The 26,760-nt window shown below is 53.1% G+C and overlaps 2 protein-coding genes across 3 annotated transcripts in view; one reads left to right on the top strand and one right to left on the bottom strand.

Moving 5' to 3' along the window:
• LOC122388114 overlaps positions 1–26,760 on the bottom strand; it is a 63,256-nt gene that overhangs the window by 27,515 nt on the left and 8,981 nt on the right. The window lies entirely within an intron of this gene.
• LOC122388115 (uncharacterized protein K02A2.6-like) lies at positions 22,463–24,552 on the top strand. The gene is made up of 2 exons (XM_043378916.1): positions 22,463–23,772; positions 23,969–24,552. The coding sequence occupies exons 1-2, from the start codon at positions 22,609–22,611 to the stop codon at positions 23,981–23,983; spliced, it is 1,179 nt and encodes a 392-aa protein (XP_043234851.1). The 5' UTR covers positions 22,463–22,608; the 3' UTR covers positions 23,984–24,552.

Here is a 26,760-nt window from a genome sequence, read left to right as displayed (position 1 = left end):
CTGTGATACTCAGGAGTGACTTCCAGCGCAAGTTTGCACGACTGAGATATGGGTTTCTCCCAGAGCGACTCTTGCTTCCGGTGGAGACACATCCTGTCGACAGTTCGAAAGCCGAGGTGCCTAGGTGGCTGAGAACCGAAACCGGAGCCGGAGTTCCCAGGAACTGCCCTGCTCTAAGCCGGAGGGGAGGTCCAAGAAGTCTTCCGGTCGGCCGGCTGTCTGAGATCCTGAGCTTCAGGCCCCGGGAGCGAAGTCCTTGAGAGTCGTAGCGTAGGTACTCGTAGGGTCTAGGTTGTCTGGGACTTGGAAACAGGGGGTGTCCCACGGAGGTGTATGGAGCGGTGGTGGGGGGGGGGGGGGGAAGCCGGAAGGTCGGTGCACGGGGGAAGCCGCAGGCCCATCAGGGCGGCAACTAGCGTCGACGGCAGCACCGCCCATCGGTGATTAATCTGTTTACACGCGGCTCGGAACCAGCCCTGAGTTCTCACTCAGGGGGCGGCGACCCGCCGGCATAAGCCTTCCACCCGAACAAGAAACGCCAGACTAGAATTGGCCATTCGGACCTCATCTGAATCAAGTCCAGCCGGTCCATAATCGCGCACATCTCGGTGTCTCGGTACAGAACTGTGACACAAAAGTTAGCTGATGACACGCGTCTCACCCAATCACATGTGACACAGAAGTTATCTGAGCGAGCGGCATGGAGACGAGCATTGAGTGACAGGAAGACACGCGACAGACATCCCAGCGATAACAGGCAGGTGAAGAGCCGTCACAGCCGTCACAGCCGTCACAGCCAGCCGCCACAGCCGTCATCGCCTCAATCGCCGTCACCCGCAGCGTCACGTCAGCGTCACATCATCGACGCGGCGCGTAGCGAGCGGACGTGGGGAACGCCGACGGCCCGGGGGCTCAGCCGGGACCAGCTGGTCTTTTCTGCCCCCTTCCGTTCCGCTCCGGCACCCCGACAATTCCCCGAAGCGAGCGACGCCCGTTTTACAGCCCGACTGTGCAGGTGGGCCGTTTGGGCGTGGGACGGAAAGGTAACCCCTCCGGAAGGGGAGATCCCAGCAGATGTGTGACGGGTTCAGAGGCCATCCGACCGGCAAAGTAACTCCCACTCCGCTGTAAACCCCAGGGAGTCAAAACACCCGAAATAGCATCAAAATGAAACGGCGCCTCCCACTTCGCAATATCACACCAAATCCGGGCGCACAAAAACAGAAGGCGTCGCGGCTGTTTTCGCATCCCCACGGTTCTCCTAGGCGACAGGAGACGACGTTAAAAAGCATCATTTCCCGCGGGGAGCGTCCTCGCGCCTGCGGAATCAACAACCCGCAGTCTGACAGGCGCGGCGTCTGGGGGCCAATATCGCCCCCGTGCGTCGTTAATGCCTCCGTTTGATCTGTGCGCCGTATATGCCGCAGACAGGGGAGACGATGGTGATGGTCGCGTGATCAGAAAAGGAGCCGCCTCTTGCGTGGTAACGGCGCAGGGGAGGGTTCGGGATGTGAGATGAGGGGCGTACTGCGTATCACACGATATGGCAGCGACGGAACTATATGGACCCCCACCCAGGCACCACAGGGCGTCTCTGATGTGCGCTCCGTGCGACAGTAAACACGACTCAATGCCCATTGTGCCTATCTCGACAAAAGACTCCATTGTATGCTGATCAAAGATAATGAGAGAACTGACACTGAATGTTCAAAGCTAAAGAAACTCTACCTGCTGTCAATTCAAAACCAACTAAAGACCGACGCTGCGTCGACGCTTCCCATCTTCGCCGCCGATGCGAGGAGACGCTTTTGGCGGTCCAAAAAGAAACCGTTTCAATAAAGGCAGATTTGGCAGGACCATATCACCCCGATTCGCGACACGCCACGTAGTATCGCCTCAGTCTCCTGTACCTCATCAAAGACACTGCTATTGATGGTGTCAGTTTTGACGCCACGTTTGTGACGCCACGTTTGGGAATTGGGAAGAGCGTGACGCATTGGAACTAAAAGCGGTGTCGATGGAGCTCGGAAGGAATGCCTCTGTCTGTGTGCCCGTCTGTTCGTCTGTCCCTCCATCTGCCGTCTCGGACAGTACTGGTTGATGGCGAATAGCCACAGAGGCCGTCTGGGCACGTCGCCGCCAGTCAGGCCTTCGTCGAGCGCGATCCATTCAGCACCTGTCGCGGGCAGCAGGGCCGCTCCACAGAGGGGCGCGAGAGAGGCGTCACAGCTGATATACGGGCACGTCAGTCACTGATGGATCGGGCTCCGATGGGCCCTCTGGGTGAATGTGCCATCGACAGGTGCCGTTCGACGCATTCGATCCTCTTCGAAACGCAATGGACCGTAAAGGGGAGGGAACCGAAAAAGGCACGGGGTCCAAGGATCTGCGGCCTGGGAACTACCGTGACCAACCAAGACCAATGAAGAATGTGGAATGCTGACTCGGCTAGAAATGCAGGGTTCACAGTTTCACAGTCGGGTCACGCTAGACAATTTGACGGCTATGAAGTCGTTTGGAAAGATAGATGACGTCATTGTGAAGATGATATAACTTAGAGAACCAAAACGTCATATAATGCAACTGATGCGTCAAGCGCTAAATCCCTCAAATCCCAAACAGTCTATCACCGGTATCGGCTCTGATCGTGATGGATAGCTGTGCCTTCTGCGGTCTCCGTTCTGCGAAGTCACACAGTACAGGTACGGCCGAATGTAAACAGTGACGTAACTGAAGAAGCACGCCAGGTATGTCGATGTTGAGGGAGCGGAGACCAGTTCTGGACCGCGGCAGCAAACAATTGGAAGTCTTTGTTATGAGTGAAGACGGGAGACGAAGGGTATTTAGTGATTGAAGACCGAAGGAGTTAACTGAGCCCGCGGAAATTCGAAGCCATGGGTGTCGACTACATGAGAAGTGAATGAAACCCATGTCTTCAATATGTTAATTCAAGCACTGACTGATACAATGCCTAGCTTTTTTCATCGAACTAGCACAGAGAAGGTGCGGTCGACATGATGCCGAAGCGGTCCACCGGCACTGCTCATAGCACCACTTTCCAGCCTGAAGTCCCCCGTCCGAACCAGCCTGTGACGCCCCATGCCCCGCCCGTTCCGCTGGCCACTATCAGAGCTAGATCAGCTCGGTCAACTCAGCTCACCGCCCGGAACAAACCCCTGCGTCACGGCTCTGCCACATCGCACCCGGGGCCGGACCCTCGGGGGACCGTTCCGGGGTCCGGGTCCGGGGACTGTCACCGCCCGCCGGAACCGACGGCTGCATATCGCCGACCGGACAATCGCCCGCCCCCTATACACACCGGATGCGTTCTCACGGACTCCTCTGTAAACACAGACCGGGTGGCGATACTGGGGCCAGTTCCGGCGGGGCCGCCCCCTCGCCGCGCCCACCGCCCGCTGGGTCTGCGCCGAGGGTGCAGCGCACAGAGGACTAATTCCCATTATTGTTGGTCACGACTGGGACGGCCGTCTGTTGTGTCGCAGTGTCGCGCGCGTCGGGAGGGTCGCCGGCCGTAGATCACCGTCCCCGGTCGACAGGTGCGGCGTGTCCCCGAGGGAGGGCGAGAGGGGAGGGACGCCGGCCAGAGAGCGGCTCAAACCGACCGGCGGCAGCGGACGCGTGCCACTGGCATGACGGGGTAAATATTGACTGTGGGGACGCCCAAAACTCGGGGACGGGCGGCGTGGGGCGTGCGTCCGGTTTGAGCACGAGGCACGAGCGAGAGACGACAGACAGGAGGGAGTTCCAGTCCCTGAACTATACTGCACAGCACATCCTGTCCCCCGGGACCAACAAAACGTGGCCCATCGCCAGTCAGCCGGAGCGCACTGGGAATAGCGCAGACAGCACCGTAATGAAAATATCTACACATCCGGGGGTTTCGTGCGGTGCCAATCACATAACTGTCACGTAACGCCGGCATCAAACCCTCGTAAACGACTATTTATCGTCGGGACGAGCTCTAAAACGACACATTCACGATGTTATGTACACAGCGAGTCGTTTCGATGGCCGCCCGAGCGATGCGATGTGATTACGCTAGATCAGCCGGTAAATTGTCGTTATTACTGCCTTCAGAGAAAAGCTCCGATTTCACCACAAACGGGAGGCTATTCGGACGCCGCAGTTTTTATTGTTCCGGAACGCCCTCACTGAAAGCCTACGCGTAGCCGCCCGTTTCTGGATTACTCGACTGATGCCGTTCGGCCTTTCACAGAGCGACTCGGGGATCAGTGTGATGTAGCCACAACAATGGAGACCAATCCCCGGCCCTCGCCGTCCACTTAAACGGCCTCGGAACAAAGGCTCCGGCCAGTGACTTGCGTTCGTCGACAACGCGACCAAGTGGATCTTGCGTCGACGACTCTCGACGAGCTCTCGTCGTAGCCGTTGACGCCCGTTCCGCTGTCGTGCGCAGGGGGGGTCCGTCCCTTTACCGGGCCATAGGAGGAAAATTGCTACCAAATGCTGCCAATGTGACGTCACTGGGATGGTCGAAAGCTGATTGGTCGCTGAGATTCAGGCGATGCTGTCAATTCTGGCGCACCGGCGCAGTGTTTTCCAGCCGTTGCGTGTATTGTTATACGGAGTTTGAATATTGTTTATTTGATAATAATATCACTTTTTATGTGTTTGAAAATCGGAAAAGCATGCACATAAGTGGCATTCACACACTTGTCGTCTCAGAGATCATGAAGAATGACCAGCTTCAGCAGTTCAGCTCAGGTATTCAATTAATTCAACTGTATAAGCATGAGTATCATGCAGATCAGCCCCGTTTCAGTTCAACCCGGTTTAACCTTTTTTTGTCATTTTTGGCTTTCAAAGGGAGCATGATAAACTCACATTAAGTTGTAAAATGCCTTAGCATTGTTGAAAACATAATGAGAAGGAGAATGGAGATGGAATAGTTGTAAATTGTTTCGGAAGTGGCTAGCTTCTATAAATATTAATGCTTTGTGAAAATAACAACTTATTTGTCAAATTAAATAGTATCAAATAACAAATCAATCTATGCTTACCTCCCAGACTGGAAAAAATTCACACACTGTCAGATGCGTCAGGGCCCAGGGGCTTTCGGGTCTCAAAATTCAGCGCAAGTGATTTCTCACCAAAATTTTGGCACATCTTTTGTGCAAAGTTGAAGCTCATTGTTACTTCTTTTCAATATTAGTTGTTGCCAGATTTTATAATCTGTATCTAAACTTTCAAATTTTGGATGCAAAGTTTGAATTTAAAAGGATTTCTGACATGCTTATTGCTGAAAATCCCATTCTTGTTTCAGTTTATGTAAATGTTATGTAATTGACATTTGCTAACTAAACAAGCTTATCCTTGTCTAATGTCTATATATTGGTTTCTATTTATACCACCTGTGCTAGTACTAATTTCTATTTGTTGAGACTATTTACCTAATGCATTTGCTTCATATGATTTATACGCGGACGCACCTGTGCATGGAACAGTAATCCCAGACCCAAATTCAAAATATTAATGAAAAATTGTGTTATTTGCTTGTTTCACCTGAATTCTGAGTCAGGCCTGCAATCAATACATAAATATGAAATAGGTACATGTTTTGAGGCTTCATATCAGCACATAGAAAAGGCAATCGAAGAAAAGGCACCTTTGGGCATTGATTATTTTTGCTTGCCATCGCCTAGTCAATTTTTTCATGTTGCATTGTGTTAATAAACTTGGTAATGTGTTTTGCAGGTCCGGGGCTGGTCCTCTGGCGTGCAGGACGGCGAGGAGTGGCTACCTGCACATAACAACACAATGACTGGCACCGAGCTGAGGGTATAAAATCACATCATATCGACTTCAGCACCTGTCTCCCAGCTTTGGAGACGTCGCCCGACTCCCGAGTCCCTGAGTGGCGAGCGCCAGTTTCCGAAAGGAAGTTGAGGAAGGCAACCCGAAAGCACCCGCTGGGCTGCCGACACTCCTGCGCTGCCAGCAGGGCGTGCTGCGCAGTAAAGCCTCGCTGCGTGGTCTGTACGACATCCGACACCGGCACCCAGACGTGCAGTTTCTGATGACATCCCACCTCAACCAGGGCTGCCCCGAGAATCTGCTAGTGCTGACTGCCTGCTGCTGAGGCCGACCTGCCGGACCTGTCGCCGCCCTGGTGAGCCTGAGCCGCCCTGGGACCTGCCGCCGCGTCTACGCTGCCGCCCTGGTGAAACTGCCGTCGCCCTGCCGGACCTGTCGCCGCCCTGGTGAGCCTGCGGCCGCCCTGGACCTGCGGCCGCCCTGGACCTGCTGCCACCCTGGACCTGCTGCCACCCCGGCGGAACTGCCGCCGCGTCTACGCTTCCGCCCTGGTGAAACAGGTCCGTCGTCGCCCTGCCGGACCTGTCGCCGCCCTGGTAAACCTGCTGCCGACCTGTCGCACTTGCCACCGCCCTGGTGAATCTGCTGCCGACCTGCCTGACCTGTCGCTGCCGTGGTGAACCTGTTACCGACTTGCCGGACCTTTCTCGCCGCCTTGACGAGCTTGGGGAGCCTGTGCTGAGGTGCCACCGCTCTGTTTCACGTGTTATGTTGCCCGGTTCCTGGCTGTCGCGGAGTCAATCGGCACTTTGTGTTTGGAGAGGCGACATCTTGTACAACTTTCCGACAGTTCGGAGCATTTTATTGTACCTACTCAAGTCGCAAGAGATTAGGCTTGTGCCTTATTTGTCCTCTTATCAATCTGTCCAATATGGTTTTTTTATAATTACGATTTATGGTATGGTATGACATAAACCGGTATATTGTGTACGCATTTGGTTCGTTCCAGTCAGAAGTTTGGAATGTGTACATATACTTGTGTTACGGTACAATTTCGGTTTGTGCAGTTCACACAACCTCTCTTAATTATGGGGCGAAATAGACGCAAAACCAGGGTTGCGGAGTCGGAGTCAGGGTCGACAGTTTTGACCGGACTCGGAGTCGATTTTGGAAACCGAGTCGGAGTCGGGGTCACCGAAAATCCATCGGCTCCGCCAGGGCTGCGGAGTCGATGGATTTTCGGCGACTCCGACTCCGACTCCGACTCCAGCTTTAAAAAACCAGCTCCGACTCCGACTCCGGGCAGAATTGTCGACTCCGACCGACTCAAACTCCCGACTCCGACTCCGCAGACCTAGCAGGGCTGCGGAGTCGACATATTTTCGGTGACTCCGACTCCGACTCCGGCTCGGGTTTCTAAAATCGACTCAGACTCCGACTCCGACTCCGCAGCCCTGGCCGCTCCGCAGATCTGGCAGGGCTGCGGAGTCGGAGTTAGAGTCTGTAGGAGTTGATTACCCAGCCCGGAGTCGGAGTCGGAGTTGGTTTTTGGAAGTCGCGGTTAGAGTCAGAGTCACCAGAAATCCATTGACTCCGAAGCCTCGCGCAAAACTATGGCGATTTTCATCTACGAGAGGGCCGCCGATGTGCTGGCCGGATTACCGGCGGGGCGTACGTTGGCTCGGTCCGATCCCAATAATGTCGCCAAATCTTTGGTTCGAGTAACAGCTGGTCCTGATTTGCTTCACTGAGGAAACATCACACCGTTCTGCCTTGCATCGGACATCAAAACTGCACTAAAATCCGCTGAAAACGTATTTAAACGTCCGTCCTCCATAATGGCTACGGACGGCGGCCGGCGAGTTACCATCCCAGTGACGTCATTCGGGCCCGGTAGGGGGACGGTAAAAAAAAGCCTGATGACCATACCTGGTTATATGGCCTTGGTCGTGCGACTGGGTGACTTTTCCGTGCACGTCGACGGTTGATGACGGCACGTGACGGGCGATATTGGCTACCTCCGGTCATCCAGCGAGCTTGCATGACGGGAGGCTGAACGGAGCTAGTGGCGTAGCATAGCCAAACGATGCGCACGACATGGGGCACACGACAGCGGCATTTAGTGACATGCACTGAAAACAGTTTAACCCAGGGCCGGCGAGTAAACCGGTGTTTCGCGGGTACCCCTATCCGCAACCATTTTTAACCACCCTCCCGGGAGTACAGTAAGGTCCCATTGCAGTGTAGCCGTATCTGCCTCAGCGGTTATATCCGCTCAGAGCAGCTATGACTAGAAGGGGTTACCCTCCACGCCTAACGCCTACCCTTCGCCGACCAAGTCACGAGGGCCGAAAAAAACTCCCACGCTTGACCATATTTGAGGGAAATTATCAATACTATGACAATCTCGCACCTAGAAAACATCGGTGAGAAAGTTTCACGTCGGTGGGAACGGTCAAATCGAATTCCCATAGAAAATTCGAATGACCCAGTCACCGGTAGTCGTACAGACCGCCCGAGATCAAGAAGATGTCTCGCGGCTGCTTTCGTGACCTATATAAGAATCAAAATGGTCTCACTTGGTAGTTTCGGAAGAAAAGGCGTTGCCAATCGTCCCGTGATGAATATTGCAGAGGTTTTAAAGATGCACCCTAACAATTGTACTTTCGCCTCCACTTGAAACCGCCAAACAATGTGCCAATATATCATTGGTGCAAAAAAAAGTTAAAAAATTGCTGTAATTCAAAACTGTATGAGATAACGCCATCTAGTTGTGCCAGTAGATCCAACTCCTTTAGAGCAGGTTATGTAAAGGTTCGCCATCCACGGATACGCGTTTACGATACCTCGAGTAGTTCCAACTCTTTCAGTGAGGGCTATGCCAATGACTCGATACCCGCGGGGACAATATCCGGTGCTGAGTAGCTACCTTACTGCAGACGGTGGGTGCGGCGCATATTTACGAGTAATGAGACAGGCAAGCCTGCTTACCCTCTAGCTAGAATCTGGACATGGCGAGTTAATACACATATACCACCCGCAGAGCAACGCTTAATTCGCCAGCTTCGGGTAAAATTGTTTTCAGTGTGTGATGGGACGGGACGAGGCTGGACGTGGGACGGGGCGGGACGATATTATGATGACGATAAATATATGGTTGCATCGTAACGTAAAGGTGAACGTTACGATGCAGCAAGTTACAGCACGGAAGTGTTACGTAGAGCACGGAGCTGAGCGCCTCCTGAAGCCCGACATAAAAAAGACAACGGTGCAGCGGTGGACTTTTCCGTCAACAGCGCTCCCCAGGGATGCCCACGGTGAAGAAAACACGTTCCACCCTGCGTATCCTCTCCTCAGTGATAATGGGAGGGCGACCTGCTTTGAATCCAGAGAGTATCGATCTCTTTTTTTTTGTCACCGCGGGAGTCCCTTACACTCCCGATCCCCATAGATGGGACACTTCACGCTGCAAAAGCTTGTAGATTCACAACTCTGAAAGCGCTGGTTGCTTTGAGAGCCTTCATCACGATAGAGCTTCATGCGTTGTTTTCAAGCTCCGTGCGTACGTGATCGGATGGCTTTCAATATATTCTAGAAAACTAACATCTCGTCATCGTAGAGATGCTGAGGCAATTACCACCAATGACAGGACACTCTTCATTTTCATCGTCCCCTACACATGATTGATTTCCAAAGTTCCCTAGTTCTGTCCCGTTCTGTGTCGTTTTTGTGTGTCGCAGGACGGGCCCCAGACTGCAAAAACTGCTCTCTGTGACAGCCGTTCCATATGGGTTGTTTCGCGTAGTCATCTGCATAATCACTACCAGGCGACAACAGCGGGACAGCTTCAACTTCCGGCTGGCGCCAACGGAAGGAGAAAGGAGAGGAGAGGGGAAGAGAGAAAAGGAGAGGAGAAGGAAGAGAAGAGAGGAGAGGAGAGGAGAGGAGAGGAGAGGAGAGGAGAGGAAAAGAAAGGAAAGGAGAAACGAGAAGAGGAAAGATCTACCTTAGAAACCAGCAGAATTCAGTAAGAAAGACGTTAAGCTGGATAAGAAGAAAAGGCGTGATGACAGTGGAAGGAAGTCAACAAAATACGGAAAATCACTGATGCTAGCAAAACAAAAAGCTGAGACCTCGCCTTAAGCACCAGTCTCGCCTCCTCGTCATCTTCAGAATACAACCTCGACAGCTTACGTTGCTCATTAGCCCAACGGGCAGAGCACAGCCAGAGGCACAGCTGAGCTGAAGGAGATCGGCCTCATCTCATCTGATCTAGCCGCTGCTGTACTGCTGACACGCCAAAGCTGACCCGCTGGCGTCATCAGGATCAGCAGAGGCTTCTTTCGGCGGCCTAAGCCGCGACTGACACGGCACACTCGTGAGAAGGAGCTGGGAGGTGGTGGGAGGGGTTGGGAGCCGGGAAGGGTGGGTAGGAGTGGGGGAGGCGGGTGACCGGTGGGAGGGGTGGCCGACGGGTGACCGGTGGGCGCTGGGACGGGAGGGGAGGGAGCGGCTGACCTCGGCCGGTCGTCTCCTGAGTAGGATCGATGATCACTCGGGCCCCCTGACCTAGATGCGCCGCCGACCCACAATGGTCACTGTCTGATTGTCGGAGGGAGACGGGTAGCAGATGGGCATCCCGCCTGTATGTAATGGTGCAGGTCAGGGTCCTTCCCTTCGTGCCATTCCCTCTTCAAACGGATGCTAGTTATGCTGTTATTTCAAGGCCTCTGTTAAGCATAACGCAAAGACGTTTTATACATTCCTAAACAATAAACATGCCATGCATCTAAATTCACTACATTCACTCATTTTATTATTATGCCGCGTTAACTGAAGGCTGCTATATAACGGCACATTCAGGGAGCCGGGAGAAGGGGTATTTAATTCAATCAAATCGCAACCGTCTATTGTGCGGTGAAAAAATATATTTTTCTTTTCTTTTTTCCTCTCTTTCTGCCTCTTCCTCACTAGCTGTCTCCTTCTCTCCTCCCTCTCTTCGTTCTCTCGCTTTCGTTTCTCTCTCATCATATTCCCATCAGACGGACCGGACGATGAATACTGAGGCCAATCTCCCAGTATCATTGCCATTTGCCCATCCCCTAGGCAAAGACAGCCTATCTGGCAAGGCCCAACCATTGACCATAACGCTGCTGACATAGCTGGACAGAGTGAGAGAGAGAAAGAGGGAGAAGGAAAAAAACGTCTCAGATCGCCTGCTTAGTGACATTCATGCAAGATATTCGATCTGAGCCAGCATGAATAGAGATATGATCATATGATCGAGATATGATCACACATAGAGATATGATCACACACTGATTCCTTAAAAAAAAATTCCTGTTGAAAAAAAAAATCATTAGCTGACTGTATTTTACAAAGGCAGCAAGTTGACATCATGTAGAGACAAATTCCGTATTCATTGCCATTCATTGCAAAATCCTATTTCAACTTCCATTGTCGTGACACTGCGGAGGCGTGGTCTCACGGCTCTCGCCATCTGCCAGGGGGCGTGGTCCCTCCCCGGCTGCCGAGGGGGCGTGGTCTCCCATCCGCAGTGCGCCCGTTTTCTAAGCCGAACCTCAGCCTCCGACGAGGAAAATCCAATTAGCGTGGTTCACGTCAGCGTTGAGCGCTTCACAAAGCGGGCGCTGCGGCGCGACCTTGGCGACCTTGGTCCCAGTTTCGGAGGAGGCGGAGCGGGGCGGCTGAGCGTGAAAGACGGAAATCCGAGCCTCCTTTCAGGAAAGCCGGCTCTGCGGCACACTAAGTGGATCGATGTCGGCTGTTCTCGCTCGACAAGACAGTTCAGGTTGGAAGATGGAGTGAAGTTCCCGGATAACTGCTATGTCACTGGCTAACATATTGGACTCAACTGTTGTTAATTTCCCGTACCTCAAGCGTTCTAGCGCCAGTAAATACATACTCGTAGACCAGCAACGGATGCCTTCCGTTATACTCGATACGATCACCCTGAGGCAATTCGGCTGGACCCTTTCATTACAAGCATACGATTGATCGAATCCTAGTAATCAACCGGAAGGCAATTAGGTCCCGCTGGTAAATTATCAAGGCTGCTGGCGTCCAGCCCAAATACCAGCAATACAGCACAACACATGACAAGGGGCGCGCAGGATGCCATTCTATTTTGATGGCCGGCATTCCGGCTAGCTGCACCTGCCCAGCGGATATGGCCGGAGGGATTACCCCATTGTGGTCCGATTTATTACACCACGGGATGCCGCGATTCGGCCGCAGACACCCCGGAGGTGTCATGACAAATGGTGACACAGTTGTCAGCGGCTGAGCTGACACCATTCATCACCAGTGGCCTCGCGGTAAATGGTCAGTAACCGAACTAATGACTCCCGCATCGTCTCTGCCGCGTCTGACTGCCTGACGGGACGGGAGGGAGGGGAGGGAGGGACGAGGGAGGACAGGGAGGGAGGAAGCGGAACGGTACCACACCACCGCCGACTCCCCACTGATCAGACGTGATTGGCACGCCCCTCCCCTGCCCTCCCCCAGTCCCGTGCCCGGCGGGAGGCGGTGCGCCACGCTCCACCCTGAGGGAAGCAGTATGTACACCCAATGCTCATTAGGGTGCGTCCAATCAGACCGCCGCCGCCGCCGCCGCCGCCGCCGCTGCTCAGGTGCTCTTTTGATTGTAACGGGACCTACTCGTGGGGACGGATCGAGTAACCGGCGAGGCAGTGATCGCGCACAGCGACGAACGACCGATGGAAATACAGCATAGATATTACACAGACTGTAAACGGGGCGCAGCCAGGAGCCCCAAGATGGGGCGCAAGGAAGTGCAGACAAATAAAAAAAATGAAGGCTTCAGCAATTCTTAATGAGAAAATCCATCGAAAGCTTAAATTAGCCATGCTTCCCCCATTGTCTTATTTTGATGGTGCACTTTAATCGTGAAACCAACTATGTTATCGATAATTACTTCGTTCCTTTTTTATTACGGCGTTAGTTGTATCATTCCCTTCTGGGAGGTTCTGGTTACGCCACTGGATTGCAGAGACAGCGCAGAGATGGCGGCACACCGACGATCAAGAGCACCGAGCAACCGACGGAAACGTTTAGCCTCACAAACACCGCACACTGCCAATAATGGATGGGTTTCTTTCTAGCATACACTTCTGAACTATTAATAATCTAACATCCCAGCTGTAAAACAGATTGATTTGGAATTCTCGGAAGAATAGCGGAAAAGCAGCAATACCGCGCAACGGAAGTCATCATCGATTTTGGAGATCAGAAATAACACTAATGAGATTCAGGACTCAGGTCACAGTCCAAACCGCGCTGATCGGGCGCGGTCCCATTCCACCCACGTCGATCGGCAATCAGCGTGTTACCGCGGTGGCGTCAGCACCGGACTGATGTTGAAATTCTGCCGGTGATCCGACGATAATGTGGCAGAGGCTGACTGTCATACATACAGGCCAATCGTGCCGGCCTGGTCATCGGTGTGGTGGCGGTAGACGATAGTCCCCACATGGGAACAGGACAGAAATAAGACGCTGACGAGAACGGTAGGATAAACGTAAAAATGGAAGCACTCCATGACAAAGGTTCCGCTGTTATACCCGGTGAAAAGCATATGAAACCAGGGTATTATGAAACAATCAGTTAATTCCATTAAATAAACACGATGGAACCACTTAATGATATGGTCTGAACTCTGAGCCGTGATTGAGGTGATGTCCATTTTCCTGATTAAAATGTTTTGTTCGCATGATAGTTCGTTCGAGTGACGGGCAGATATCCAGCTTTTCGGGTTCATGGTCGCCTAGCGGCCAACATCAAGGATTTCGTTAAACTCCCTAAAATCAAAGCAAACTTTTCAGTTAAAGCTTCACTTAGAGAAGCGCTAACATCCTGTCTGGTCCATTTGGCCTGGCTCCGGACTCTCGGGAGTAAACTGCACCCAAAGACGTTTCCGACTGTCTTAGGACCGACCTTTAGCACGGCAAACACCGTCCGGTGACGTAGCCCGCCGGAAACGGGGGCGGATGACGTCACTGGTGCGTCTGGCAGCCTTGGACTTCATCTGGCAGCAGAGATTTACCAGCGGGGCCCGACCCTCCGAGACACCGGGGCAGGATGAGAAAGGTCACAGACCGGTCGATAGCCTCCAGAACCGCGGGAGAACTATCGACTCCCAACGCCCAGGGTTCGCCTCTCGCCAATATTGATCGTGAGGTAATGCTGACGTCACACTTCAGCAATGACGTCAAAAACACGCAACAGGCAGCATCGCCAGAAGCGGGTCTAAAAATGGCATTGATGCTATCTACTAAATCTACTTTCAGAGCAAGGACGAGCGTTTGCGTTTGAATCATCTGCTCCCATCATCATCACATGAAACCATAACATCCGATTAAGCGCTAAGCGTCTGAATTATCAGATGGGAAATGGAATTAAGCCTTTGCTATAATAATACCCCAAGTATTAGGTACATTGCCCCAAGCCGCTCAACTTCAATAATTCCGAGCTACTCTATGATCTTGGAAATTGCTTTTAGCCCGATGTACGCTGGCAGGAACAGGCAACAGCGATCAGACCAGAACATAAGACTTATTGTTTGCTTATTAGAGAAACAATAAGCTGATTACATGGACGACCAGTCGCATATATTGCGACGGAGTTCTTGGAAAAGGAGATCGGTGTATGTGCACAGCTTTCCACGTATGACCTCATTCAGCAATGCAGAAGTTAACGTGCCGATTACCTGCGCCTTCTCACCATACTGGCAAGGTGAGTCGGTGAGCGACTCAGGCTCTTTTTTTGTCCCATGCCTATTGAATTGTCCACCTTGTGAAACATAGTGGAACTGGTATGCAGGAGTGCCCATGCCCATGTGACCTGGCACCATTAAGTACCATAGAACTTCATTTAAGGAGGGAAATTCAAGCACATTAGGTCACATCACTCCCCGCTCTTTTTTCTAGCTATTGACAGCCCGCCACCACAGGTATTAGTAAAAAGGTTCCCCTGGGGACCCAGCAGACAGATAGCATGTCTAGTGACGTCCACTAAGGCCCACCATCTACATAAGGTCACATGAGAACGAAAAGGCAAGAACTTGCCGTTAAAAAAGAAAAAAATTAAAAGTAATGCAAATGAATATAAAAGGAAATAAAAATGTAGGATCACGACAGAATCAAATAATTTTGAGCCACGGTGAAGTGAGAGAGCAGGGAACCACCAGAAAACATGGGCATCCCTACTATTTCATGCCTTCGGAACTTGAAACTTATTGAAGTGCATCAATGTTGCATGTCCTGGATAAATTCAACACAGACCCGTCTGGCCCCTCACAAACCACCCACGCGACCCGTCTGACCCCGCACAGGTCGGTCACGTGATCGCGCTCGGCGGGGGAGGAGGCGGCGGCGGCGGCGGGTCAATAGTCGGTGTCTGGTGCCAACTGCCTTCTCCCTTGGCACCGGTCGGTCGGCTGGGTCGCTCCAGACGGCCTTGCCCCTCCCCCGCAGCCGTCGTCTGCTCCGTCCCTCTCTCCTCAGTCCTCCGGTCCGCCGTTCTGCCCACCGTACCCGCCGCCCTCCCGATGTTCAAACTACAGCGCTTCTTCCATTTCCTCTTTCTCTATCCCTCCCCCTCACTCCCTCCCTCCCCCCTCTCTCTCTCTCTCTCTCTCTCTCTCTCTCTCTCTCTCTCTCTCTCTCTCTCCCTCCATTCTTTTTCCGTTATCGCATCTCCCTGTTCTTTTACTTTACCTCCCATCCTACTTATTCATTTTCAAATCCTTTGCTGCTCTCTAACACTCCTCACCTCCGCCTGTCTCATTCGTTAGCCCCTCAATCTCTCTTACCTCTCCCTAAATAAATCATACCCCAGCCAACCCCCCCCCCCCCGCCCGTGGCTCCCATGCATACAGCCTCACTAGGATTAGCCCTGTGTGCCTTATCACCACATCACCCAATGCCAGCGGCCCGGCTAGCCCGTCGGAGGACCCCAGGGTTCCAGGCCCAGTGGTTCCCTAGGGGCACAGCTGCGCGGGGCTGCCCCGGGGTCACAGTTGGTCCCCTGGGAGACGGGAGGCCGCCAGTGGTCCGGTCTGGCCGCAGTTGGTCTCTGGGGAGATGGTCCGCGGGGCAGGCAGTCTGTTAGAGACGGGGATGGTGTCTGGGGACGGGAGGGAAGTCTATTAGATACGGGGAATGATGTGAGACGACGGACATTCTGTTAGTCATGATGAATGATGATGTTAAAAATACTATGGAAGGCCGAGTCTTACTGACGCATTTAGCGAGGAGATTGTTGGTTTCTTAAGAATCAGTCAAACATCGTGGAAAGTGTTCAAAGGCCCGAGAGTCCACCTAAGGAAGTATGGAAGCGATACGGTCGCAATCTGCTGTACCCAATGCGAGGAGACAAAACCCACTACATGACAAGGCCCAGGTCCCGATATGGTCATTGGTCCCCAACGACTCCTAATTTGGTCCCGGTCCAGTACCTATCTGTGCCCTCTCTTCTGATCTGGTCCGATGCCCGATTCCGATCCGGCATCTGGTCCAGTCACAGTCCTAGTCAGATCTCTGATCCGATCTGCACGGTCCAGTCTCTGCTCCATGGTCCCGGTCCGATCCTGCTGCAGCCTGTCTGGCCGTGAAAAGGCTGCCGACAATGCGATCGATGCGGCTCCCGAGCGCGACGGGACGGACTCTGCCTGACTGCCTGCCTGGACGGCTGGGCCGATGGCAGACCGCCTGGGCGGGAGGCTGGATGGCCGGTGGGCTGCTGCAACCGATCCGCCGCCCGGCGGCAGGCGACGGTCGACAGTCGACGCCCCACCGTTGGCGCGGGACAGTCGACAACAGTCGACAGTCGGACGGTCAACGCCAGAGGGTCGACAGTCGACGTCCATGGCTTGTTAGGAAAGTTGGCGCCGGGCAGCCGACAGCTGAGTGTCTGACGGTGTATTTGTCCCATGGTTGGCCATGCAGTGGTTACAGACGGGCGTCTGATGTGCAGCGGTCAGCCTTACGCCTGAAACAGACTCTTTCCGCAGTCAGGAAATCGCATGCGAGAGCCTATCAAAATACATGTAAGCACGCTCGCATCAATCGCACGCACCTCCCGGATGCGATTGATGCGGGAAGAATTATAATGTATTTGAATAGGCTCTCGCATGCGATTTCCTGAACGCGGAAAGAGTCTGTTTCAGCCTTTAGGCGACCTGTAGCTAGAAGCCATTTCTAGGGAGACTTGGGTACTCAAACAATGGCGAGCTAGGTAGAGACATCATTCGAAAAAAAAATATAGCAAGCTTCACGGGTGTCTGCTCTCCGCATCGTGGACCAATGGTCTGCATTTCACCTTAGGCCTGCATTCACAACTGCAAATTACTGACCAGGCTGGAATAGATTAAAACAGGTTTCATCCCTCGTCCTTGCGTCAACAAAAGCAAACGGATACGATTATGGCGCAAAACAAAGCTTGGACAAATGTCGATCTGGAGTGACTTGGAACTCTGGATTTAAAGCTCCGTGTTTGTCCACGGGTCCGTGTGTTGATACTTTTGCTGCTGAAGCAGCGGCAGATGTTTGGTTTGCTAAGGATAGCAAACAGATGCAGCTAAAGATAGTTCAAATAGAAGGATGAGGGGCGATAACTTAGAAGCAAATGGAGCATCTGTTGGTTACACAGTGCTGCAAGCTGACCTCTCAGAGGTCAAGGACGGGAAGAACCATCTTCACCGTCACCTCATTTATCCGTTACTGTGAGGAGCCGGGAAACCACCGCCGCCACCGCCAGCTCCTCTGTCTGTCTATCCGTCACTATGAGAAGAAGGACGAGACATCGTTCCTCGTCTATCGACCGTCTCTGGATCCCGTATCTCGTCTACCGACCGTCTCCGATTCCCGTCTCTCGATCGTCTTTCTCCCGAGATCACAGACCGACTCGGTCAGCGTGTGCCCATGTCCGACAGATGCGGCTGCGACAACAGGCTGTGTTTGACCGAGAGCAACACTGACCGCAAACACGGGGTCCGTACACGGTCCGAGATCGGATGGCGACGCTAGCGAAGGCCGCTGGACGAAGACGGGGGACGGGGACGGGGAGGCGTCCAAGGCATGCCGGGGCGATATGTGTTGCGACGGAGGTATTGTCTCGGCGACATATCAGGCCGCGACCCAGACGGAATACGCGGAAAACGTCGTCTTATTGGAGAGAAACGGTCAAAGGGATGAATGGAGCACCTTTGTCCGGTATCCTGGGAACGAGGTCGGGACGAAAATGTCTGTGGCATGACATAGTCATATCATTGTCATACCATGTCAAGTTATCGCCATGTCATGACTTTTTGCCGACATGGTGCTAGCTTTTCAGTCAACATATCGTTCTTGTCAAAAGGTGTTGATATATTGTGAAATATGTGGAAAATATGGTATCGTCTATTGGAAACTTCGTCTTATAATGGATGTGCAATAATCAATTAACGCATAAAAACTGGCATAACAAAAACTGATACCCGACAAAGACATGCTGTCACCACAATCGCCAAGAGCGTCTTTCACAAGCCTACTGACAACTGCCGTTTTCGGAGCTGGTCAAAAACGCTACCTGTCGCACACCACAACGGCGCCAAACAATGGCCTGTCCAGAGGGCTGCTTCCCAGGGAACTGACAGGCGAATCGCCACTGTCAAAACCTGTCAAAGCCTGCCTGTCGGTCTGTTGGAGCGATTGAAAACGCACACCCGCCCCTATCTCCCTCCCTCATTAGACACCACCCGAAGCTCACCGACGCTCGGATAACACAGGTATCATAACAAGGCGCAGCAAAAACGGACACATCCGAGCGCTGTGACAAATAACCAGCGCTGAGCCTTCATCATCGCGGCCGGGACTAATGACGGGCACGCGCCGCCACCGTCTGGGTGGCCGCTTTTTACGGCGACTAATGGACCCGTCCCTGACGTCCCTGACGTTCCTGGTCACGGCGCGGCGGTCCCTCATCACCGTCCGTCCGCGCTACCGCACTGCACATCATCCCTCGTCGATGAGGGACAGCAGGGTAGGGGATGAAGGTCTCTGAGAAACGGACGCATCCCGCCGCCGGTCGTCGTTGGGAGCGACGCTGGCCCGTTGGGAGCGACGCTGGTCCGTCGGGAGCGACGCTGCAGAGGCGGCCGTCGGTCGGGGAGGGGAGGAGACGGGAGGGGAGGGGAGGGGTATTAATGAGGCGGGTCCCCACCGAGTCTGGTTGGCGAGGCGGTGACGGCGGCCGGCGGCGGCGGGTCGAGAGTCGTGGAATGTGATCGGAGCTGTGTGGCGGCGTCGATACGACGCGCGCCGAACCACCGCGCCGGGGCGGAGGGGAAGGGGACGTTAGGGAGGGACAGTACGGGCCAGATCAGAGTCTATGGGGTCCAGACGGAATACAGACGACACCAAACTACAGTTAGGGGTGCAGGGGAGACGCCAGAGTACATAGTTAAGACGACTTAATTGAGTTTACGACGCATTCGACCAACGAGCCCCGAGAATTAAAGGTCCAACAAACAAACAACATAGCATCTCTGCGGAGAAATAAAAAAGATCTTCAGTGTGGGACCGGAAATGAAACAACCGCCAGCAAGACATCATAGCCGCATTTGCTACATAAAGCCGGTATGTCGAATAAGCTCACATAGGTACCAGCTATGTATGAGCCGCTTTATTAAAAAATGAAATTAGTTGGACGGAATTTACCGCCATGCCATTCGGCCAAGGTCACAGGAATAATCCGACTAATGAAGAATTACCTTACATTCAGACATCAGCTTAACCCTATTCCTGGCGGGGGGGGGGGGCCTCAGGAGCCCCCCCCCTGAGGTTTTTTGGTTATTTCTCCCAAACGCGTTGAGCTAGGAAGCTCAAATTTTCTGACTTTTCCTAAAAGGCTTCTACGCAACATGTCTGAAAATTTTGAGTTGATCTGACCTCAGGTCAGGTCACCAGAGGCGGTTTGGTGACCCTACCTCAGAAAAGTTTGCAATCACGCCAGAGCTAGAGTTTTTGACCGATCAATTTCTTCTCTTCAGGCTTTAGTTAGGGTACCAGTATGTGCAATTTTTATATCTCGGAATTTTGATATCGGTGACCTAAGGTCAGGTCAGTTTCGCGACCTCCCCATTATAAGTCAATGGGGGAAAAATCAACTCCCTGTTTTTACCACTAAAACGGGTCGGAATGGCCCCATATACCATACATGACTTCATATACGATCAACCTTCACTACCTTGAGGTCTGTTTTGCTGTTGGGCAGCTGTGAGGTCATGTGACGTCATCAAAGGTCACCAAAGGTTTTTGGCCAATAACTCCGTACAGGAACAAGATACAGACGCGTGGATGGTCTCATTGTGTTCAGCTCGTCAAGACGCATCGAATGATATACATGATGACCTCGAGGTCACGTGACCTGAGGTCAACCTTTGACCTTGACCTTGCGAGGTCAACATATATATCATTCGATGCGGATTGACGAGAGGATCACGATGATGCCCTTAGTTTGTTCCTATCTTGACTAATTCGAAAGTTATTCGAGAAAAACTCTCTCCATATCTAGCGCCGCCATTTTGACTTTTTCGACCCCTGTGACGTCATCTTTGACCTGACCTGAAAATGACCTTAGTAAAAATTGTAGATCTTGACCGTGCGTATCCGATGCCGTTTACCGTTTGTCGCTATCTTGCTTCGTTCTCGAGATCTCAGGGGGGGGCCGAATCGGCCCCCCCCCGCCAGTTTCTTGTCCCGGCGGAGCCCGCCAGGAATAGGGTTAAGTTCGCAGTTGATTGACTGTATGAAAGACTTGCATAAATACTTGGAGTAGTCAGGAGGGTTACGGATGATTAAATAACAATGGGAATCGGGAACTTAGTTATTCGTACCTGTAGCATTTCACGGATAGCGGATAAAACAGTCAAGCTACACCTGCCGTACGAATGGACATTGCACTTATCTTTCACATATTACCAATGTTCAAACTTCAGAAGCAAAGCCGGCGCAACGATCAGTTTAGCTGAGAACTAATATTCGTTAGACTCTATCTTCTGTCAGTGCCAAAAATATGCCGATTCATTCACGGCCTTCCACGGTCGCCGCCCTCCTTCACGGTCACAGGAATCATCACAAATCCGTGACGATGGGATCGTGACAGAGCCGTGACGGTGCCCCCGTCACGGCTGGCTTCTGCCGCTGCACCGGGATTTAATAACGTGACACAAGACACCGCGCACCGGCCCGGCGGGCGTCCACACAGTTCAGCGGACATTCACACCCACAGATTCAGTGTCGCTGTGGTTTTCAGGGCACAACTGTATGTTTGTGTGCGTGTCTGTGTGTTTGTTTGCGTGTCTGCGGGCAGGTTCTGGTTGCCCACTGGATACGGTAGCAGCCAGCAGCCGGTTTCCCAGCGAGACCGCGAATATGTGCCACGAAAGCGGTATGAAAACACGTCAAACGATACGACAGCATTTGCCACATGTGTAGTGTAGTGAACTATGGTTCACGCCTCCCCCCACCTGTGGCCTGAGTGCGCCGCTGCGCCTCCCTTATCGGCCGTCCCTGTGTCCGTCCCTGCGCGGTGTCCGTCCCTGCGTGTCGCGGCGCATGTGCCTCGGGCGGTTTTGTGTGGCCTGGCGGGGCGGCCGGTCGGGCGGCCGCGCGGCAGTCGGCAGCTGGACCCAATACAGCAAGGAGCTCGGCACGGACTTTACACTGGCGACGAGGATGAGATCAGAGATTGGAGTCGGAGACGAGAGGATGCAGCGGCGTCTTCTCTCGGAGAAGAGCCTGGACTTCAGCAACGCCGTGAGAATCTGCCTGGCTCTGGAGACGTCGACCAAGGACGCCCACCTCATGTCTCATAACGGTGAGAGGGCCGAGCCTGTACAGGCAGTGAGTGCAGGTTCTCGTAGGGAGCAGCAGGCCCATCCGCAGTGTTGGCGGTGTACTGGAGACAATCACAGCGCTGATGTTTGTCGCTTCCGTAACTCCAAATGCTACAACTGTCACGGACTTGGACACGTGTCCAAGGCCTGTCCAAAGCCCCGCCGCACAGGAGCAGGTCGAGGCAGGCCCCCAGCCGGCCGCGGCAGGGGTCGTCGGCAGGTGACGAACGCCGTCAGCGCTTCAGACACCGAGGACTGGGACAATTGGCCCGATGAAGACGCCGGGAACGTCCAGCAGGTGGCGGCTACCAGCAGCGACAGCCCACAATCTGCAAGCGTCCTCCAGGTGAGTTCTCCGCCACTTCGCTGTTCTGTTTACTTTCAGCGAACGCAAGTAGACATGGAAATAGACACCGGCTCGGGTAACACTCTGATAGGAGAGGACACATACAAATCTCTACGGATACGTCCCAGGTTGAAACCCAGCGCTCTCAGGTTGAGAACGTACACAGGAGATGTGATTTCAGTCCTGGGGGAATTCAGAACTGCAGACGCTGGATGAGATGTCAGGATCCCAAACCGTCCGTACTGGTCAGTCGTTTCAAGTTCGGAACATGTAATCGCCGTCCGGGTCAGGCTGTTGCTGACTATGTTGCTGCTCTCAGGAAAGCGTCTGAACATTGCTGCTTTGAGGACACTCTGGAGGACAGGTTGTTGGAGCAGCTGGTGACTGAGCCGTTTTGGCTCAGAGGGAAGCTGATGGGACTGAGAAGCCAGTGGGATTCGTTTCTAGAAGTCTGTCCCCATGTGAACGCAAATATTCTCAGATAGAGAGGGAAGCACTGGCAATCGTTTTCGGGGTTACCAAGTTTCACGCGTACCTGGCCGGTAACATGTTCTCGCTGGTCACCGACCATAAACCTCTGGTGATGTTGTTCGGTGAACATGCTGACCTACCTGAGATGGCGTCTTCCAGAATCCGGAGGTGGGCGTTGAAGCTCTCGACGTACCGATACGAGATTCAGTACCGGCGGACTGAAGAGATGGGCAATGCTGATGCCCTCAGCCGCTGTCCTCTGCCTGACTCGAACTCTTCGCAGGAGGAGGATCTGGTGCTCCTGGTCGATGATCAACAGCTGTTTGACGCCAGGAAGGTAGCCCTCCTGACGTCTCGTGACCCGGTGCTGTCTCGGGTAATGCGTCTTGTCCAGAGGGGTGGCTGGCCGCAGGTTACAAATGCAGACCTGTCACCTTTTGCCTCGAAGCGTCTGGAGTTGTCTGTTTGTCGTGGAGTGCTGATGTGGGGTCACCGTGTCGTCGTTCCCAGCAGGGCACGTGAAGCAGTCTTGAAGGAGCTGCATGTGGCGCACCCTGGCATCCGCCGCATGAAGGCTCTGGCGAGAGGCTGTGTCTGGTGGCCTCAACTGGACCAGCATATTGAGCACATCGTGAACTCCTGTCAAGCCTGCCAGGAAAGCCGACCTGCACCGGGACGTTCTCCAATCTGCATGTGGCCGTGGCCTGAGCGGGCATGGTCGAGGATCCACGTGGACTTCGCTGAGCCGAAGAAGGGAAGGTACGTCCTGATCGTGGTGGATGCTTATTCCAAGTGGGTGGAGGCAGAGTGTTGTACCAGTGTCTCCTCCCAGACGACTATAGCCAAACTGAGACAGATGTTTTCAAGGTGGGGGCTACCGGACGTAATCGTAACTGATAACGCTACATCGTTCACGTCATCAGATTTTGAGGAGTTCGTGCGCCAGAACGGCATTCATCATAAGACCATAGAACCTCGCCATAGTCAGGGGAATGGACTAGCTGAACGTGCTGTACAAGATGTCAAACTAGCGTTGCAGAGGTCGAACAGTGACTGGGAGACTACGCTATCACGATGGTTGCTTTGCCAGCGTATCACCCCGCACAGCACAACTTCCGTAGCCCCCTCAGAGCTGATGGTGGGGCGTGTCCTCCGAAGTCGCCTGGACCTTCTGCACCCGGACCTGCGAACTGAGGTGAAGAAACAACAGGTGATCCAAAAGGAAAACCACGATGCTAAGGTGAGCACTGGCAGGAGACTGGATGTGGCTGACCTGGTGTTTGCAAGGAACTATGGTGTTGGCTCGAAGTGGGTTGCTGGTGTTGTCGTCGGAGTGGATGGACCTGTGTCTTACGCTGTGGAGACTGAAGATGGTAGGCTGTGGAGACGACATATCGATCAGCTTCGGCATAGGTCTGACGGCGAACTGTTTGCAGGACGTTCTGCGCTGACTTCGGAGCCCGGTGACATTCCTGCGGAAGGAGGGCAGCCATCTCGGAATCCGACGGCGGCGCTGCAGCCGTCTCGTCCGGGGGAGTCTGGCTTGGACGCGTCGCTGCCGCCGTTCAGCACACCTGGAGCGGCGCCTAGCGCTCCAGCAGCATCGCCATCGTCTTCGGCGCCTGCTCCGTCGGAGCCCCGGCCTGAGGCATCAGAGCTCGAGCCCGCGTGTGTCGCCGGCGACGCTGGTGCACGGACGGAAACCCCACTGCGTTCGGGGCTCGGAGTGGAGGCTGGTGCAGGTGTACAGTCTCGTGTGTTGGACGAGGGTGGTGGTGTTCGTCGCGGAACTAGAGTGAGAAAGCAGACTAAGTTTTTTGGTTCCTAGCTCTGTTCATATTACTTGTGTTTTGTGAGGGGGCAGTGTAGTGAACTATGGTTCACGCCTCCCCCCACCTGTGGCCTGAGTGCGCCGCTGCGCCTCCCTTATCGGCCGTCCCTGTGTCCGTCCCTGCGCGGTGTCCGTCCCTGCGTGTCGCGGCGCATGTGCCTCGGGCGGTTTTGTGTGGCCTGGCGCGGCGGCCGGTCGGGCGGCCGCGCGGCAGTCGGCAGCTGGACCCAATACAGCAAGGAGCTCGGCACGGACTTTACAGTAGAACTCGACACAAGTGCGGTTTTATGAGAGCTAACGGTGGGGCTAACGGCTTTATTATGCATTTAATACTGGCGTTGCTGCCTGTACACAGCTTTAGGTAGAAGCCCCGGAAATCCTGGGGATATATTCGGACAGTAAATAAGATCGATGGACATTGTGATAAATTGTATATCAGCATCAACCTTTCCAGCAAAGGGACAAAAAATGTCTGAGTGACAGCCAACGGATGTGAGAAGCAAAGTATTGACGATAATTGGACAAGGAACTGAGAACGATAAAAACACCGATCAAATCATATGTTCGATTGATAATTTCACACTCAGAACGATAAAAGCACCGATCAAATTACATGGTCGATTGATAATCACTGGCCAGTTGAGACAATCGTGAAGAATTGCATCAGGACAGGCAGGCGCATTTCACAAATTCCACATACCAGATAGCTGTTGACGTCAGCAACACGACAACAACGGTGAACAGCTCTGTCGGAAATATCTTGTAAATGTTGGCTTTGCAGGATGGTGGCTTTGTGCCAAAATAGCTGTAAGCTCATGTGATTTAATCAAACATTCAGGTGAGGAAGTGGTTCGTATACCACTTTCTGGCACGTTACGCTCACGTTTTGACCTACCGAGTACCTATACCGGATATTTTTCACCGGCAGGGCAGACCATCACGGCAAGTAAAGAACCCCCGACACCCGCAGTTCGGGCTCAGGTGCCGTTTTTGAAGAAACTGAGGCTCGAGGGACCAAAAGAGCTCGCCAAAATAGCAGCGTTCCCAAGAGCCGTGCGTCAGCTGGAGGAACTCAAACCTCTAAAACAAACATACCGGCGGCAAAGCGCGCACAGAAATACCTGCCTGAAACAGTCGAGCTAAATTCAGATCCGATGCTTCATGCTCATGCTGATGTCCAAATAAATTAACCTGATCTTAGCTACTGAGCGCAATCGATCCCTCACTTTATGTTCGAGAAATATTTATTAGGCTGTGAGTAACTGATAAATCGTCAAAACGTGCTCTTGACGGTAAAGCGAGACCGGTAACCGCACCGTGCCGAACAGTTATCCACCGGGCCATCTGCTGTTCTGTTCAGCGAGCCCCGTCTGTCGGCTGTGGTTTCTGGTCTGCCAATCATTACACTGTGTCTATTGGCGAGCGGCAGACACCGGAATCCGTCAACAGTAAACAAACCAGCATCAATCATCGAGCACCGAACATCAGCTCAAACCGCAGATGGAATTAGCCACCACACACTACCGTAAACAATGTGGCTCCTTCTAACAAAACACGACGAACAGACTTCGTAGAAACACGGACCTTTGAGAATTCGGCTAGGCACACAACCAAGCCAACTTCAATAAAAGGATATGAGTGTTTTAGTGTGAGCTCACGTGCACTGACTGAAATCAAATCAGCGTCGCATTCGCACTAAATTGAGAAGTGCAAATAAAACACACCTTTCTTGAGCTGCCCACAGAGTTCAGTTTGCTTAGTTTTTACATTTCAGAGCCCACAGACAGAGACAGACCACAAACCTCCAGTTCCGGAGTTCTGGCGTGAGCTCAGCAGCACGGAGCGGTCACCGCCCGGAGCATTAGACGCTTCTAATGACGGCACGGACGACCACACCGCCCGGCCACGCACCGTTACCGGTGTGGAACCACAAAACGGACGGTGCCGAGGATGGTGGGTAGGCTGAGCGGACAGGCAGCGGTGGGGTTGGATAGGAAAACAACTGGGCGGGGATGACATGCGATCACGCTCTACTATCACTATGGAAACTTGGCTATGGAAACACTTTTTGAGGACATGGGCAAATTACAACATTGCACGGATCTCAAGGACAAATATCCATCTATGAATTCACGGTTGTTTTTTATTTGAGCTGGTCCCACAGCGACTAAGCCACCTTAAAAAATATTGATGAAAGGCAATGATGCAACGTGCTGTCAGACACATAAAGGGCTTAACCTAGCACCCTGAAATGTTTCTGAAAGCATGAATGCACAAATTAGCCTTGAAAGTTACCGTGCGAGGCATAACATCCGATGCATGCTGCACATTTTACGCCGGAACACCGAAGTCAAAAGTGTAAGCAAATATATTCATAGGCTTTGAAGGTATGTTGAT

This window comes from Amphibalanus amphitrite, unplaced genomic scaffold, assembly GCF_019059575.1.
Source record: "Amphibalanus amphitrite isolate SeventyFive unplaced genomic scaffold, NRLGWU_Aamphi_draft 000308F_arrow, whole genome shotgun sequence".
Taxonomy (NCBI): Eukaryota; Metazoa; Arthropoda; class Thecostraca; order Balanomorpha; family Balanidae; genus Amphibalanus; species Amphibalanus amphitrite.
Note: the sequence above shows the minus strand (reverse complement) of the source record. Positions and strands in the feature narration are given on the sequence as shown.